At 45.2% G+C, this 19,379-nt stretch overlaps 1 protein-coding gene across 2 annotated transcripts in view; it reads right to left on the bottom strand.

Moving 5' to 3' along the window:
* Window positions 1–979, bottom strand: part of SLC7A9 (solute carrier family 7 member 9) — a 94,133-nt gene extending 93,154 nt beyond the window's left edge. Inside the window, exons 1-2 of one of the 2 annotated variants that reach the window (XM_068128794.2) lie at window positions 948–979; window positions 690–870 (exon numbers count right to left, since the gene is read on the bottom strand). In XM_068128794.2, the coding sequence (XP_067984895.1) occupies window positions 690–845 (156 nt within the window). In that variant the 5' untranslated portion in view covers window positions 846–870; window positions 948–979. Of the gene's footprint in view, window positions 1–689 lie in introns of both variants that reach the window. The other variant, XM_068128793.2, reaches the window with a different exon arrangement.
* Between the last annotated feature and the right edge of the window lie 18,400 nt (window positions 980–19,379).

Raw genomic sequence — 19,379 nt, 5'->3', positions numbered from 1 at the left:
AATTTCAAAAGTGATTCTTTACCATTGAGAGTAAAAACGATACATTGCACGATGTTTCAAAACGTTTTGGACGGATTATGACAAAACTTTGTGGATGAGTTGGTTAGGTGAAAAGAACAAGCCGATTAGATTTTGGTTCAGGTCCGAATCCAGATCCGGCCTATCAGTGGGATACAAAACATAAACTGTTCACCAGGCGGAGGTATGCGTTCTACCGAGTGCTGTTATAGTTAATATCTCATATGTTGCTTATTAATTGTCAGTTAATTTAGACCTGTTGTTGTTCCCTCCTCCGATTTTATGTACTGTACTCCATAACAGAGCGTCAGTGCTGCCAAACAGTTTCTTGGCAACAAGTCACGATGGGTGGTTTGCCATCCCTCTCCCAGCCGTAGTTCGGGCAAAAATTTGGAATTTGGTTATGGTGCCCCCAATAGCTCACCTACTCTTTGTAAAGGACACAATATTGGATCTTTAACATCCACCAACTAATGCTGGCGATGTCACAGACATTGATGAATCATCCTGCCTGTGAAACACCGGGATGAGAGTTTATATCTGGGCTGGGATTCAACTCCAGGTCACAAAGTATGCGTGCTTACCTGAAGGTCATCCAATCAGCCCTCATTCATCAAACAGACCTTCAATGTACCAAGCTGATCGAAATGATATGGTATATCTATTCTCACCTCTCTCTTGAGTTTGGTTCCACCATGATTCTCGAAAATGTCACTCTTCGTAATCGAAGAATCGGCACCATCCATAAAGTCGTTCACTTCCATTTTCTTGTTTGAGCTCAGCTTTCTCTCATGCACGTTCTCCATTTCCTTGTCACACTCCATCATCTTTGCAGGTAGCTTCTTGTTGTGGCTGTCGAGATAAAAAGATGAAGGGAATAATCTTCCGGAAAGTTTCTTACTTGAACAGTCCTTTGCCCGTTTGGTTACCTGAGCTTTTGAACCACTGTTTCTCAGTCCAAAGTACTTGTGCAGTTAACACGTGCCTGTGTTTCTGATGTAATATATCAGTTGCTCCACTCAGATTACTTATTAAAAGGTCCTCAATTTGCACCACTAACAGTAAACTTGAATCGGTGTTGCTGCTCATTCTGGATTTCAAAATACTTAAATATGTGCCAAGGCTTTGAACTGTAGCTTTTATCACTGCTTTATGTACTACTCCTCTCCATTTGGGGCAGTACCATGAATACTTGTGCAATGCTGAATTGCAACATTTTTTTGCAGTGCGATATGGCTGAGCGAGTATGGCTGAGTAAAGTTCTAAATCTGGAAAATAAGTAAAATAAAAAAATAAATAGTAAATATATATAAATAATATATTTACTATAATATAATATAATAATAATATATATAATATAATATAATATATAATTAATAATATATTTAGTAAATATATATAAATAATAAAATATATAAATAGTAAATAGTAAATAAATAGGAAAATAAGTAAAACTGGAGTACAAGTTCTAAATCTACTCCGGATACAGAAATTAAATCTTTCTGCTGCTGCGAATCACATCACTTGCATGGTCCTTTTACTGTGTGTCAAACCTTGGACTTTCCTCCATGGATGAATCATATGTAATGGTAATTACCTTTTCCTGTTTTCTGCATTCTTTGCCATATTGTTAAACTCCTTTCCAAAGCTATTGTAAATTTTGCAACAACAAAACAACGCGTTCTCTCTCTCTCTCTCTCTCTCTCTCTCCCTCCCGACAAGTGATTGCTGCTCATGGAAGATAATAAGAAATATTCTATGTTCTCTTTGCATTTTGTACAAGTTGTTCTTTTTTGAAACGTTAAAAGATCAACAATACTTTCTTCAACATGTGAAATAAACAAAATATAATGTCATTGTGTGTGTTGGGAGGGGATGGACGAGGCTGTGTCAAAGCAAATCATGCTTCGTTTATTTAAAAAAAGTTTTTTAAAAACTTCATAAAAACTTTATATAACATTTATTTATATATATATATATATATATATATATATATATATATATATATATATATATATATATATATATTGTTGTGGAAATGAGAATTGTGTTTTTTATTGTTGTAAAAAATATCACCCTCCTTCCTCCAGTTGTTGTGTATAAAGGTCAAAGGGCGTCCTTTAGTTATTTCATAAACATCCACGTTAGCCAATCATAGATTTCCTCCTTGTTGGTAGTTATTTCCTTATTCTGTGTATTAGGTTCAGGCTTTGTCTTCCATTAATTAATACTCCATTGCACCGAATTCAAATAGATAGATCCCCCTTTTCAAATTCCCCCAAAGCCTTTATTACCAACTGCATTTGCCTCCATTGAGCATGCGGTCGGCTCGGAGAAGAAAGGCGTGTCTCCACCTCGTCATAGAGGGGAGGAGTGAGCCAGCCCTTGCCGACCAACCCAGAACGAGGGGTTTGGCTTTGAGAGGGCGTGGGGAGAACCGTCGAGTAGGTTCGCGAAGGTTAAAGGGCGTGGCCTATATAACCCGCACCACGACGCCCCCCCCAGAAGAGACGCGCGCAAGAGAGGGGACGATATATACGAGACGCGCAGGAGAAGAGACGATATACATGCCGCGCAAGAGGTGAGAGAGAGTCCACCACCATCAGTTTGAGTCCACCACCATCAGTTTGAGTCCACCACCATCAGTTTGAGTCCACCACCATCAGTTGAGTCCACCACCACCAGCTTGGAGTCCACCACCACCAGCTTTGAGACCACGCAGTTTCGACCCGCTGTGACGCGGAGCCGGATTGCGGTGGCCGTCGAGGTCCCACCCGACGTCCCATGCGGGATCAAGCTCCAGCTCCGGTTCCCGTTGGACCTTCCTCTCCTTCCACCGAATCGTTCCTGCCTTCATTTCCCCATTCGTGTGAGTTTGATTGTCGTCCGTTTTGTGTGTCTCGTCCTGGGTATAATTAAGACTGTAGGTAAGCTAGCGGTGCACTGTGTCTCCTTGATTCCTTCTGTCTTTATTTTATTATCTTTCCTTCTTCCTTGGTTATTTTGGTCCTGTAAATAGTAGGAATAAATATAGTAGCATTTTCAAACCTTTTTGCCTTCATCTTCCTCTTCTTCACATCCGTGTCTTTGTGATTTCTCCATTGGGCACCTGTGGCACGATTTGGCCAACGTTTATGAATCGGGTTAGTCTTGGTAACAGTTCGTGCCGCGGTTGCTAAACACCGCTCGGCAATCAATTAACATCTGTCCGCGGTACGAATGGGGCTGTGCACCGGCCTTTCCGGAGGTCGCGGTACGGCGTCAGGGACCACGTCGGTCAGCAATAAACAAGGGGTCTAATCCCCCCTCAAAGGGGAACCATAGGCTGACGTTGGGTTCCGTAACTATATATATATATATATATATATATATATATATATATATATATATATATATATATATATATATATTGCTACGGTTTTGAGATTGGCACATGGAAGTCATTAAAGGTTAAATGGTTGCCCCCCCCCCCCCCCATAGTTAGTCACATGAGCAACATAAAGGCCCATTTGTAGTATAGTTATGTCTTAATATGTGTAAGAATAGGCCATTTCCCCTCATAGTGCCTGCGTTGTGTAAAGACAGGAAAATAGGCTCCACTTGCCACCGATTTCCCAGCCACCCTAGCCTCGATCCAGTTTGTTAAGCATTGGCTGCCCACTAGTCGAGTAACACGAGGTAGGCCTAAAAAGGGCGGGGGTGAGCCGCGTTGAGATCGGGAGCGGCAGAAGGCGATGACGGTAAAAGCCACCAGTCAATCAGGGCTCTAGCGGCATGGCGTGAGAGGGCGTGGTGAGGCGCGTTTGGTGAGTTCGAGAAGGTTCGCGGGGCGTGCCTATATAAGTCGCTGCGCAAAGCCCTTGAACAGCACTTGTTGGGAGAGGACGTACAGCGTGGTAAGAGGACTTATCAGCAGGACTTTGATGCAAGAGGATTTGAAGGACTTATTCAGTGGAGACGCCATTGTGAACTGTAACCTTGCAGTATAATGTGCGCGCCCAGGGGAAAAAGGAGAAGCGTTGGCGGTACACGTACGCAGGTGCAGCCAGACGCGCCGGGAACGCATATTGCGCTTTTCAGCCACGCGAGTAAATGCGGTAACAGCCGCGAGTGAATAACCGCCAGCCAAGTCAAAGTCCGCTCCCTACCAATTCGCCCCGCGACAACCCGCTCCGTTCAAACGACACGCGGCGAGCTCCTGCCTTCACCTACTCCAAGGGACGTGCCGGGGACCAGAGAGAGCTGCACGGAAGCCATCCCTGGATGCGCTGGTGAACCTCGTCCTGCCATCTAGACGGGTCAATATACTGCCTGACCCCAAAAAAATTGCAAATTTTTGTTTTATGCTTATTTCTAGTAGTTTATGAAGTGGAAGACAACATATTAAAAGTTGGACAATTTTGACGCATGGGAAAGTCCCTCAGTGACGTCAGAAAACAAGATGGCTGCCGGCAGATAAAACGTAAAAAAATTGACTGATAATCATCAGACCACTAACAATTTAAAGTAAATTTTGCACCAATATTTGTATTATGATCGTTGCTGGTAGTTTATCCAGTGCTAATCCTGAGACCATTCGCAATTTAAAGTAAATATTTGCACAAATATATGTTCTTTGATTGTTTCTGCCAGTCTATGACATGGAAAGCCACATATAAAAAATTGGACAATTTTGACACATGTGGAAGTACCATATGCCTTCTAGTCTTAGATTCCAGTTTCATCGTCCTCCTCCTCCTCCTCTATGTCTGGTTCAACACTCATATTGTCACAGTTGCTGTCCTGGCAATGTCCACATGCACTGGTGCACTCTAATCCATGCTTCCTACATGAACACCTTAGTGTTTTGCACCCCCCTGAACAGTTGCAGTGAATCATCTGAAGTAGTATGTCTGGAGCAGGGCTTTTGTCTGTCATCACTGGAACAAGTTTTCCTCCTTCTACCTTCCATCCCCACTCCGTTGGCTCCATTCCACAACAAAGGCCCATCCATTCCATTACCTGGTAATAGGTCCGCAGAGAATGAAACTTGCAGGCAGCGGATGTGGGTGGCAGTCTTTCAGGAGTGACAAATGCCTTAGCCCTTGCAACCTTTTTGCAGAGAATGTTGTATCTGATCGATGCCAATGAGTCGTTCTGATTTGCTTTAAACAATGCCACCATTGCTCTGCAGCCTGCAGTTTCAATAACATCCTGACTCTGCTGTGGTTTACAGAACACCTTTGAGCTGTCTATCAGTTCCTTTTCTTTCTTGATGATTCTTTGAAACCCTGACTTCTTTCCAATCCCAAAGACACGAGACGTTGCGTCACAGCCAGTTAATGCATGAAGGAACAATATATCTCTGCAGGCTGCATTTCCAAGTATCTGCTGAAGGACTTTGATATTGTAGACATTTGATTTTGCCTTGTCAGAACGGAAATAGAGTTCAATGCAGTTTGTCTCCACCATATAGAAGAGCAGGAGGAGAAGGAGATCTGTATCTTCTCCAATGAGGGTTGTAGATCTGGAAGCCGCATTTGCGACGGCCGCTTTTGCAATCTCAACATCAGCATCTCCCTCTGCTTGGATCACCTCACAGCCTTCCTTGTGCAACACCTCTATAATCAACAGTATCATTGCCTGCTTGTTTGACTCATTCGACAGAAAGTCCTCCTTTTTCCCAACAAATTTTGTTGACTCCGTAATGTTAACCTTGGTGGCATTCTTGTTTCTATTCCGACGTTGATGAGAACAGTCCTTTGTGCTTGGCCCAGCCTCATAACCATCAAACACAACAGTAGCTTTGCCATAGTGTCGTACTGTAAATGAGGCATATTCATCTGCAATGGAACTGTAGGTGAATCCCTCTGTCCACTTTAAGCGGTGAATAAGTGATCCCCCGTCAAGAACATAGTGATCTGTTCCTGGAACTGTCTGGTTGACAGCATTGTCAGATTTGGTTGTAGCATAATTCCTTATTGCCTCCGCCAACTGTGGTTTATCTGGCTGGCGCAGGATGTTTTTTGCCTCAAAAAGAGACATTGGGTATGGGCAGAGTTCATATTTCATCACTTCACCTATCTGGAGATCTCCCGTCTGTGACACCACTAAGAACCTCTGGAATAGTAACGCTGGATCTATTGTGCGGTCCTCAGCAACTTTGACTGCCCTGCTGAATGCAAGTGTCTTGGCTTTAGAACTCCTTTTGTGTGAATAGGAGTAAGCTGGGTGATCATCCATCTTCTTGACAATGTCACTACCTACTTTGAATAGGTCATGAACATTGACATCCTCATTTGCAGTAACCCCTGTGATGATATTGCGCAATGACTTGTCATCAGAAAATGGTGTGAAGCTGTCCAGTTTTTCGGCAACTTTGCCACGATCAGCTTCATCTCGACTCACCCTGGATGTTGTCAACTCCTTATGTTGTTCACTTGTTGAGTAGCTACTCGAGGTCAGTTCTTGCATAGCAAGGTTGTAGGAGGACGATATGGTTGAAGACAGAGTCCAAACTGCTCTCTGGTGCTCTGACATCCCACTTCCTCGAGTCAGCCCCCCTTGGCTTTTCAGTGAGCGCATTAATGTCTGTTCTATCACAAGATCAGAGCCTAGGCCAGCCCAGTATTGGTCACTGCGCCGGATTACATGATAACCAGATTGGAACTTCTGATGAACCTCAGGGTTGTCATCCTCTAACGCAAGCATCTTCTCGAGATAGAGTCGAGCTGACTTCAGGTAATTGGGATGGCCAGCAGCTGCAAATATCGGCAAGCAAGCTGATATGGCTTGGAGATGCATCTCCCAGGACCCCGTCCGATCAGCTGCCACAAGTGCCCTTGCAATTCCCAACATACGCTGGTAGTTGATCCAAAGTGCACTGGTTTTCGAGTCCTTTGCAAGTTTATTCCTTTCCTGATTCAATCTATTGTCAATGAAATGAATGCACTCTGATTGCAACACAGACTCTATAGTGTCACTTTCGACAGTCTCCAGGGAAATGTACAGTCGCTCCAGTTCTGCCACTTGTTCTTGAAACCCAGGGTCAACTTCCACAATCTTGCCAACAACCTGACGTGTAAGACACTGATCCACAAGCAAATGGCCACGAAAAGCACGTTGCACCGCCTTCCCACTCAGCATGTGCACAACAGCATTTTGACCATACACTGTTTCCAGGATCTCTTTCAGTCCACTTCCATCCATCAAACTTCCAATGGCACCCAACAAATTCATTAATGTGTGGAAGCTCCCAAGCAGTAGCACTGCATTATGGATTGGGTTATCAGCAGGAAGAGCATTCACTATCTCAGAGGCCTTCCAAAACAGCGGTTGGTCAAATGTGATGATTGCTGGCATGTTGTGTTTTGATGCAAGTTTGCTCAGGTAATCAAGAGTTGACAAGATGCAGGTTTTGTCACCTGGGTTCATATCAATCATTGGGCGAAACTGTATTGAGGCTTTCCCTGGGTGATCACACTCCTCATGCAGAAAGTGCATCATGCCTTGCCAATTTGGTGCACTCTTTTCGAAGCAAAATGACATCTCCCATAATATGTCAATTGGGCGATCACAAATTGATAACAAAGGGAGGGGCTGAAATTTGAGGTTGCGGTTGACGTGCTCTGCATAGCGGTAATCTATTATATTGATCTTCGTCAGTTCGACGAGCTTCCTGTCAGACATTTTCTTTCTAGATATGATGTGGCTAGATTGACGCCCTGGTGTAATAGCTGCTATCATGCCCATCCCATGAAAGGTACCCTTTCCATCCAACGTTATGATGTTGTGGTCCACATTGTCTCCAGCAAATAACAAGGATGTATCAAGAATGTCGGTGTCACCTCCAAACACATCCGGAGCAAGAGAAGAGGCTGCATTTACTTCAAACCGTTGCACTTCGGAGTAAGATGAGGAAAAGCCAAAGGTTGATAGACTATCTATCAAGAAACGAGACCTATACAAGTGATGCATTTGCACTGCAAGACCAAGCTGCAATGGTGCAATTACAGCCCTTGGACGCACTGCTTGGATGACTGCTTGTCCAATACCAGCAACCTCCCTAGATGTATCTTTCCCGACCAAAAGATGCTGCAGCAAGAATCGCAGGCTAGTTGGGACATACCCCAATGCAGCAGTAAGGCTTAGGTCTGCAGTAGTTGGGTATGTATCCCCATGTGGTGCAACTGTTGTTTTTATGTCACTTTTTATTAGTTTTGCAGCAGTCTGAAGAATTGCACGTTTTTGTGCTTCTTCATCATCTTCTCGTGGTGCATTGTAGTGGTCACGGAGGATCTGGGACATTTTTTCTCTGAATGTCACAATGTCTTTTAAGCCTCTACCCTCTGCCATGAATATAGATTCACCATATCGTTTTTTAAGCTGTTCCTTCATGTATTGGTTCCCATATGCATTGGATTCACTATCGCCCAGGTATTGTTCCATTCTAGCCACGAGGTCTGTAATTGTTAACTGTTCCTCATCATTGTCTTCAAGAAAAGAGCACACCTTATCGAAAGCCTCATTCTGGTCACTGTCCTTAGGCCTTCCCATTTTTCGTCTCTTGTTTGACTCAGTCGGCTTGAACCGTTGTGGAATGTCTCGCATTGTGCGGAAATTAATGTTGCAGGACTTGTGGTACACACAGTCAGCTGCATGGAGATCACCCTCAAAATATTCAATGCGGCCTTGAACAGCAAGGGCCCATTCATCGCTCCTTGTTTTGCAATGAACTGATATAGTTTTAACAAATGCGTCAGTCTTCACGTAGCCAAAACTGGCTGTTTCTGCATGGCCTCGCTTTGGGCCCTCTTCCTTAACTTCAGTGCCGCAGAAAAGGCAATGTGTTTTACTGTCATATGGTCCCAGGGAAATGCGAGCACTCCTCTTGACTGATGGACCTGATTCCGCATGATCCTTCTTGGTTAAAGCAATGTCCTTTTTGTTTATGTGATTCACTCGGCATGATTTGTGAACACTGGTACCAGCTAGAATTCTGATGTCAACACCCCTTCCGGCACTTGCACGGTTGATGCCTTCTGCTCCTTTCTCACGAACTGATACTGTTTCCTCACAGTCCAATCCCCTTTGGCATAAAGGGCAGGTCTCTTTACCATATAAAGAGTTCATTTTCTATCTCTGAAAATACAAAAATGAGATCTTTTAGAAGCATGCAGTCAATTTACATTGGCCATATACATTGAATGCCATCAGAGCATTCTCCGCCCCTGAAACTGAGATATTTATGTAAGATATATATTAGGAGGAAACATACTATGGAATAATCTGCATAGTGGTCATCCCATTGCTTTCTGCATCTGAAATGAATTATATACAAGGGCTCTGTTGCTTAGTCACAAGGTGCACCAGGAAAAGATATGTATAGTCCAGAAGAAAAACATACTGATAGAACCCCCCCCCCCCCCCCCTTCCCCCAATCAACTGGTCCCATTCCTATTAAATAAATATGCATCCCCACAACTCTAGAACCTGGAAAATAAATACCATCATACACTACAGTTGTAGGAGTACAAAATACATGTAGAATATATGGGGCAATTGTATGCATAGGCCTACCTGTCTTTTTGCTACTGCCTTGGCCTTGGTTGTATTGTACTGTATCTCCTTGGTTGTATTGTATTGTATCTCCAATGTTTACCATACAACGTTGTCCAATTGAGTCCTAATTAGGTGTAATTAACTCATTCATGTGGAGTTGTTACTCAGTCAAGCTGCACAACTACCAGTGAGGAATTAGGTCATTAGCCTACATGCTGGGAGGTCATATTGTTAAAGACATGTGTCAGGTAGCAGATGTAAACATTGTTAAAGACACGAAACAAGTGTTATAAAATGTTGCCTTTGCAGCTGGTCTCAGTGGAACAAATTAATTTATATAAACAAAAAGAAACAAAAATAAAAAACCAAAGACGTTTTCGACGTAGTGAATCGTGCATGGTTTTGTGACATTTTTATCATGTCAAAGATTTTTACTTTCCCATGGTCCATTTCTGTCCAACTTTTGATATGTTCCTAAGTAAGTCTTAAAATATAAGGAAATGCAATAAAACTAAAATTTGCAATTTTTTTGGGGTACGGCTGTTCTGGTTGTATATTGACCCGTCTAATCTGCAATCCCTGTGTGAGTGTGTGTGTGAGACGGGCCCGTGTCCTTGGGATTAAGAATAAGACTGTATAAGCTGCGCTGCGTCTCTTCATCCTGTACTGTACATACGTGTAATAATAATTAAACCTGTTATTCCTTTGCTTTCCAATTCGATCGCCTTTGTGATTTCTCCATTGACTAAGCGTGGTATGAATAAGATCGCTCCAATCGGGTCTAGTATTAATAATAGCGCGAATCACGTGTACGCAAACCGCTCGGCGTATCATCGACACACGTGGTTCGTGCGGGGCTTGTCTCCTCTTTTCAGGGCAGCGCGAGTATTTAGGTAATAGCGAATTTGGTCCTAATACCCTATTTGGCGCTGTCTGGAAGGGACGTAATAGGTCCCGGGTCACGCCAGGCCAGTCAAAGACAAGGGGACTAATCCCCCCTTGGTAAGGGGAGAAGGCCGGCGGCAGATCCGCAACAATTGGTGTCGGGGAGTGGGATTTGGAACGCTACTAAATCTTTTTGGACGAATTGGCTCTAAATTACGAGCGACCAAAATTTCGTTTTTAAGGTCCAAATTTAATTCGTGCCATGGCTAGCCAAAGTGATCGGATGCCGGTGGGGGTAAATGATGAGGTAGAGGAAGTAGAATCAATGACCCAGGACCCCCGGGAAGAACTGGAAGAAATTGAGGAGGCAATTGATGAGGGTGCGGCAGAAGAGGTACCAGGGGTAGAAAATGGCGGCGCCTCGCACGTGACAGCGAGGGCCGCGCCCACTGCGCAAGTGGGGGTTATGGACATGCAATCCTATATGAGCACCTTCATGGCGCAATTCATGAATGAAATAAATAAAATAAATGGTAAGATGGATGCCCAAAGTGACAAATCCACCCCGGAGAGGAAAGAAATGGGGGGCCAATTGAAGGAAATGGGTGGCCAAATGAAAAAATGGGGGACAAATGAAAAAATGGGGGACAAATCCACCTGGGAAATAAAATGGTTTGGAAACAAAATAGGTGGCCAAATTAAAAAAATGGGGGAGGACATTGAGCGCAGGTCGATCGGGAAAGTCACATTGGTACGCGACGAGGTCACGCGGTTCGAGGAATGCGTGGAAGGCGAGGTAGAGCAGAGCGCGGCCGGAGTGACCGAGGGGATAGAAATCGTGACTCCAGGTATGGAAAAGCCGACGGCCACCGAATTGGAAAAGCAAATTTTATTGGCGCCGGCGGTCGTCAAGGAAAAAGAAAGAGTCATAGTTGAAATTGGGGCCGAAGAGACGGCAGAGTTAGAAATTAAATCGAAGAAAGAAATGGAATGCACCCAAAGTTTGTGTTCACATCGTGATGTCGAGCTGCCTAACCCCAATGAGAGTTTACAGGTGTTGGCAGGAAAACCGGAAAAGGAGGTCCTTAAGGTGAGTAGGAGCATGTATGGCGCAAAAGTGTTTGGCGGGAAAACATTTTTGGCGCGCTTGGGATCCCGACGAAACCCGGGCGCTCATGGAAGATCCGTGGTGCGATGTACGAGAGTGAATGGCGCGCGTGTGCAAAGGAAGTGTGCACCGGAGCGAGGGTGTGCGATGGCCAAGTGTGTAACGGAGTGTGCGGGAAATGAGTGTGCACTGGAGTGTGTGAGGAACGAGGGTGCACCTGAGTGTGCAAGAGAAGAGAATGAACGAGAGCATGCGGTAACCGGATGCAGGGAGTGTATGGGAGGCGCTGGAGCGCCTCGGTGTGCGAGTAAGGAGTGGGTCGCGTGTGGGTGGGAGAATGCGGCTCAAGCATCGACCCAGACCGGGGGGTTAGCGCGTAGTGTGACGGATAGCCGACGCGAGCTCTCGGTGCTTTGTGTGCAGCGGGGACTGGCGGGGATCGTTGCCGCGGCGGCGTGCACGATTCGGGCCAGGCCCCGCCCTGTATGGTCGGTGCCGTGCCTTGGCGGGAAAGGCGATTGGCACGGTTGGAGGGGGGGTAGGAGAGGTCGGAACTTCGCCCCCTGGCGGCCGCGGTGCTCCGACCGTAGGGGGTTGGGCCATCGTGCCGGGGACCGAAAGGCTCCGCGCAGGGATGGCACCTGGAACCTTGGTCCAACAAAACCTCCTCCCCTGAATCAAAAATGCCGGACGGACCCAACCTACAGGAGACCAACCACCCGCATGCATTGCTCGTCCTTTCGAAGCCGAGCTGTGACGAAAATGTATTGCTGCACGGAGAGGCTCGAGTGGAGTGGATGGATAGCGATAGTGTTGGCGAATGGTACCCGGTGTGGAGGGATGGTCGTTTTACCATCCCTCACTTGGGGGCACATGAGCATTAGATTATGGGGATGGCAGTGTAAACTAGCCGAGGGCGGGCTAGGATATTGTTAGGGATTTAGAGATGACAGTAGGGACAAGATTTAAGGAGTGACTTTTGTACAGGTAGAGGGGACGTAGAGAGATTAGAAGGATGATAATGACGAGGGAGTGCTTAGTGTAAGGGAAGACGGGAAGCACGAGTATTAGAGGGAAGTAGTTAGTTAGATGATGCTGTGTGTGTGTAGTAGTGTGAAGGAAATTGTGTGTGAGGATGAGCTTGAGCAAATGAGGAATTGAATGGGAATCACTGTGTCTATGAGCTTGAGAATGAGGTGCAAATGAGGAATTGGTTGGGGATAACCAGAGGTGGTGTATTAAGGACAAGTGGAATTGTGTTGAGTGAATTGACTTGCATGGGGTGCAAGTGGAGAAAAGGTGTAAGAGCACAAGAGGTGTGCAAGAGAGGTTGGTGTGTGGAATAAATGGTGTGGAGTGAGTGGTGTGGAATGCTTGGTGTGAAGTAAAAGGTGTGGAATGCATGGTGCGAAGGAGTGAATGGGGGGAGATGGGTCCCTTCGCGGATACCCGGGGAGGGTAGTTTAAAGTCAGGTAGAGGGCTGAGGTAAATTGTTTGGATATTGACACCTGTGGTGCAGGAAGTAGCAGGAAGTGCTTGGATGGGTGCATGAGTCTGTGGAATGGCTGGGCGTGTGGGCTTTGTTGGTGCGTATGGTTATTGGAGCACTCCGCCACTGGTAGTTTGTCGGCCAGGTGAGGCCGCAGCTAGGCTCTGGGAGCCAGTCAGAGTAGTGTTCAATGGGGCCCGAGGATCCAGGAGAAGGACCCTTGTATCCCAATGCCAGAGAGGGCATCAGAGGGGTGAGAGAGCCAGGAGGGGCCTTCCCCAATTTAGGTAGTTGCAAGGAGCAAGGTAAGCTCGGGTGGCGACTTCAGTGGCGGAGGTGCGCAGGTAGTTGGACCTGCTAGTGGAGCCACACGACTCAGCCCCGAAATTGTGCAAAGGCACAGTAGTGAAAAATTGGGGAGTAAAACCCAAATTGGATGGCATCACAGGATGGTCAATGGGAATTGGTTTTTAGAACCACATAGTGTAACGATGGCCAACTGAATTGGCAGGGCAAGACCCCAGGTAGTGTAATTGAGTTAATGTTGTTAGAGTATAGTTAGGATGAGAAATCTCTTCGCATCATCCACATCCACTCACCAAGGGAGACAGAACTCCACACCAGGTTTTGTGAACGATCTGAGTGGGTGAGACGCATCTCGACGTGATTTGACATTGTGTGTAATTCCAGCTCTTCCTTCTTGGGAGGGAGTGGAAGACTAATTTGGTTTAGAGGGGGATATGGGAGACAAGACGTAGTGACGGATTTGTAATTTGTAAATACAGAGAAGTGCAAAGGTAGGGTAGGCTGACATGGGGGGGGGTGGGGGGGGGGGGTACGAACGGTTAGGGACGAGCTTGCTCCACTCGCTCGCCCGCGCCCCTCATGTTGCATTGCCTTGTAGTGATGTGTACCCTTGCGTCCTTTCCTTTGCTAACTGTGCTTTGTCTTTCCTCCCCACCCATGAACCCAATTTGGAGGGGAGTGTGCAGGAACACTGAACTGTGCAGCTGCACCTGGTTACACATGTACGGCAATCCTGCTGCATTTTGCTGCACCACAATACACATTATGGACCACACGTTCTGTGGCCTTGCCTTTTTGCTGAGCAGTCATTTGCTGCAAAATTACCTTGCACCTGCGGACCACTGGTTTTAAGTGGCGTCGATGTTGCGCAGTCGGACCACATGAGATTGGCCCTGCTGGCAATAAAAACGGACACGGGTTGAACATTGTATTCTGGTGTGCCAGGAAAGAAGACCTTAAAGTTTTTTTTATTATTGCACACCGAGGATGAAGCAGGAAGCAAGAATATGCAGCCAAGCAGCAAATATGACATTTTAAATGTGAACTTTTTGTGAAATGTGTATTGGTGCATTGGTGCATTGGTGCATTGCTGGGTTTTCTCCCCTCCAAACTTCTTTCCAAAAGAACAGGTACTGGGTTATAGAGATGTAAATAATTAGGTTGGAGTTGTAAATAAGATGCTACCCACCGGCTTTGTTTAGTTTCAAAACAATTCCGCAATTCGGTTAGCTGTGGGTGCGAGTCTGTTAGTTAGTTACACAACGCAGTAGGTGGGACATATTTAGTGTTGTAAAACTGTCACATACAGGGAGTTAGATTAAATGTTGGAGGGGAACCACATCTAAGTGTCACACGTAATTTAAAAACTAGTCCCAAACCTTTCTCAAAACTGGTCGTTCTCACTTGTGTGGGTTTGACTCAGGGACGAGTCTGGCAAGGGAGGGGGGGCAGTGCTACGGTTTTGAGATTGGCACATGGAAGTCATTAAAGGTTAAAGGGTTGCCCCCCATAGTTAGTCACATGAGCAACATATAGGCCCATTTGTAGTACAGTTATGTCTTAGTATGTGGAAGAATAGGCCATTTCCCCTCTTAGTGCCTGCATTGTGTAAAGACAGTAAAATAGGCTCTACTTGCCACCGATTTCCCAGCCACCCTAGCCTCGATCCAGTTTGTTAAGCATTGGCTGCCCACTAGTCGAGTAACACGAGGAAGGCCTAAAAAGGGCGGGGTGAGCGGCGTTGAGATCGGGAGCGGCAGAAGGCGATGATGGTAAGAGCCACCAGCCAATCAGGGCTCTAGCGAGAGGGCGTGGTGAGGCGCGTCTGGTGAGTTTGAGAAGGTTCGCGGGGCGTGCCTATATAAGTCGCTGCGCAAAGCCCTTGAACAGCACTTGTTGGGAGAGGACTTACAGCATGGTAAGAGGACTTATCAGCAGGACTTTGATGCAAGAGGATTTGAAGGACTTGTTCAGTGGAGACGGTACACGTACGCAGGCGCAGCCAGATGCGCTGGGAATGCATATTGCGCTTTTTAGCCACCCGAGTAAATGCGGTAATAGCCGCGAGTGAATAACCGCCAGCCACGTCAAGGTCCGCTCCCTACCAATTCGCCCCGTGACAACCCGCTCCATTCAAACAACACGCGGCGAGCTCCTGCCTTCACCTACTCCAAGGGACGTGCCGGGGACCGGAGAGAGAGCTGCACGGAAGCCATCCCTGGACGCGCTGGTGAACCTCGTCCTGCCATCTGCAATCCCCGTGCGAGTGTGTGTGTGAGACGGGCCCGTGTCCTTGCGATTAAGAATAAGACTGTATAAGCTGCGCTGTGTCTCTTCATCCTGTACTGTACATACGTGTAATAATAATTAAACCTGTTATTCCTTTGCTTTCCAATTTGATCGCCTTTGTGATTTCTCCATTGACGAAGCGTGTTACGAATAAGATCGCTCCAATCGGGTCTAGTATTAATAATAGCGTGAATCATGTGTATGCAAACCGCTCGGCGTATCATCGACACGTGGTTCGTGTAGGGCTTGTCTCCTCGCTTCAGGGCAGTGCGAGTATTTAGGTAATAGCGAATTTGGTCCTATTACCCTATTTCGCGCTGTCTGGAAGGGATGTAATAGGTCCCGGGTCAAGCCAGGCCAGTCAAAGATAAGGGGACTAATATCCCCTTGGTAAGGGGAGAAGGCCGGCGGCAGATCCACAACAATATATATAAGATATCTATATATATATATATATCTGTGCAGCGTCTGTCCTGTCCTGTGTTCTGTGTTGTTGTCTTGTCACTGAACTACTTTCTCAAACTTTTGTGAAATCGTACCAAACTTCTGGTATGCACATCTCTCCCGTCGGTATGTCCTAAGGGTATTTTTTTTGAAAAATGTCCCAATTTTTTTTTTTTTGAATTTTTTGGGGAATTTTTTTTTTCAACTTCAATTGTTCATAAAATGTGATATCACGTATATTACAAATACATTTGTGCAAAATAATTGTTTGAATTATGATTGGTTTAAACCATGACAAAACGGTAACTCGGGTACAGTCATTTATCTATACTAGGGCATGCCCGTACTATATATATATCTAAAATTATATCCCCCCCCTCTATTTACATGAAATGGTTTGGTCCAAAGCGAACGGCTTGCGAGTACGGTGACAATCCCCCCCCCCCCCCTCTATTTACATGAAATGGTTTGGTCCAAAGCGAACGGCTTGCGAGTACGGTGTTTTTTATCGGACCCGTGGAATTATAGATAGTAGTTTTAATTAGTTTTAAAACATAGTTTAACGGCAACATAGTTTTCCAACGTGAAATAAATGAATACGCTCTCAAATGTGCCGTCCGAGGCAGAGTCTGTTCGCCACGTTCGGCACACGTGATAGCTCGCTGCTCTCTGATTGGTTGAATCGTTTTTTGGACATAGCTCGGTAAGTACTTGTCCAATTAATATGAAACCTTGAAAAGGCACATCCTCGGGTCCCCAGCAATATACCTGGCAAGTTTCAAGTATATCGGACCCGTGGTTGTCGAGAAACAGCGGTCACAGACATACAGACATACAAACATACAAACATACACACAGAGATTACTGGAATTATAGATAGATATCTACACATCTGGGCAGTGTCTGTGTTGTCACTTAACGACTCCCTCAAACTTTTGTTTCCGTGGTTGTGAAGTGTTTTTAATAACGTTGTGGTGGTTTTGAATCACGTGGTGGTGAGGTATTTTGAATTATGTGGTGGTGAGGTGTTTTTAAATGACGTGGTGGTGAGGTGTTTTTAAATCACATGGTGGTGAGGTGTTTCTCAATCACATGGTGGTGAGGTGTTTTGATTTACGTGGTGGTGAGGTATTTATAATTACGTGGTGGTGAGGTGTTTTGAATTACGTGGTGGTGAGGTGTTTTGAATTACGTGGTGGTGAGGTGTTTTGAATTACTTGGTGGTGAGGTGTTTTTAAATGACGTGGTGGTGAGGTGTTTTTTAATTTTGTGGCTGTGAGGTGTTTTTTCCGTGTTTTATGGCTGTGAGGTGTTTTTAATTTTGTGGTGGTGAGTTGTTTTTATTACGTGTTTTATGGCTGTGAGGTGTTTTTAATTTCGTGGTGGTGAGGTGTTTTTATTACGTGTTTGATGGCTGTGAGGTGTTTTATTTCGTGGTGGTGTGTTTTTATTACGTGTTTTATGGCTGTGAGGTGTTTTTAATTTTGTGGTGGTGAGGTATTTTTATGACGTGTTTTATGGCTGTGAGGTGTTTTTATAACGTGTTTTATGGCTGTGAGGCGTTTTTAATTTTGTGGTGGTGTTTTTTTTACTTGTTTTATGGCTGTGAGGTGTTTTTATTACATGTTTTATGGCTGTGAGGTGTTTTTAATTTTGTGGTGGTGTGTTTTTTTTACGTGTTTTATGGCTGTGAGGTGTTTTTATTACATGTTTTATGGCTGTGAGGCGTTTTTAATTTTGTGGTGGTGTGGTTTTTTTACGTGTTTTATGGCTGAGGTGTTTTTATAACGTGTTTTATGGCTGAGGCGTTTTTAATTTTGTGGTGGTGTTTTTTTTACGTGTTTTATGGCTGTGAGGTGTTTTTATTACATGTTTTATGGCTGTGAGGTGTTTTTAATTTCGTGGTGGTGAGGTATTTTTATTACGTGTTTTATGGCTGTGAGGTGTTTTTATTACGGGTTTGATGGCTGTGAGGTGTTTTTAATTTTGTGGTGGTGAGGTGTTTTTATTATGTGTTTTGTGACTGTGAGGTGTTTTTATTACGTGTTTTATGGCTGATGAGGTGTTTTTATTACGTGTTTGATGCCTGTGAGGTGTTTTCAATTTCGTGGTGGTGGAGGTGTTTTTAATTTTGTGGTGGTGAGGTTTTGATTACGTGTTTGATGCCTGTGAGGTGTTTTCAATTTCGTGGTGGTGGAGGTGTTTTTAATTTTGTGGTGGTGAGGTTTTTATTACGTGTTTGATGCCTGTGAGGTGTTTTCAATTTCGTGGTGGTGGAGGTGTTTTTAATTTTGTGGTGGTGAGGTTTTGATTACGTGTTTTATGGCTGTGAGGTGTTTTAAATTACTTGGTGGTGAGGTGTTTTGAATTACTTGGTGGTGAGGTGTTTTGAATTACGTGGTGGTGAGGTGTTTTGAATTACGTGGTGGTGAGGTGTAATCGTCCCAAACTTCCAGTCTGCACGTACCTCTCCCCTATGTGTGTGCTGAGGGGTTCTTTCTTGAAAAAAAAACATTCAACCTAAATCTTCAACCTAAATTGCCTATAAAAATGTAATATCACAAACACAACAAATACATTTGTGCAAAGTAATTGTTTGTATTACGATTGGTGTAAATCATGACAACACAACCACTCGGGTACAGTCATTATCCTCAGCTAAAATAAGCCCATTCCTCTGTATCGACGCGCTCGCCGAGCCAAGCTGGTATATATATATATATATTGTTGCTGATATGGGATTTGGCCTCCATCCATATCCGCTTGTAAATATTCCCCTATTTCCCCAACTATCCCCAATCCCCCATTCCCTAGTCCCATTGCCTGTAAATAACACTCTGTAGAACCGACCTTCCCCTTTTTCCCCCATTAAATGTCGTGCCCAGGTCCACCGCATCTCACGTAGACAACTTTCGGACATCTTGCTAGTTATTCTTAGTCTATGTCAGTTAAGGACTCGTTTCCATTAATTCTGACTCTTCGTTGCACCAGAATGTGATTGTATGGCACCAGTAGAGTTTAGGACCTCCCCATACCTCCTCCCATCTTCCTCATGAAACAACAACTACCACAACAGCGCGCGGGGAGTGTGCGTCCTCACTCCGGCTCGGTTAGCCGCCATTACCCATGTGCTCCAGGTTACCTCCAGGTTACGGGGTTACCACGAAGGGGCTGGCTGTCAGCTCCTCGTCAAGGGCGGAGCCCGGTAACCCCCAGCACCCAATAAGAAGCGGCGGGCCGATTCCATCTGGGGCGGAGCTAACGAGCCGAGGGCGTGTCACTCCCCGCCGGATATACGC

Source organism: Myxine glutinosa, chromosome 9 (assembly GCF_964187855.1).
Source record: "Myxine glutinosa chromosome 9, kmMyxGlut1.1, whole genome shotgun sequence".
NCBI classification, from domain to species: domain Eukaryota; kingdom Metazoa; phylum Chordata; class Myxini; order Myxiniformes; family Myxinidae; genus Myxine; species Myxine glutinosa.
This window is presented reverse-complemented; position numbering and strand designations above follow the sequence as displayed.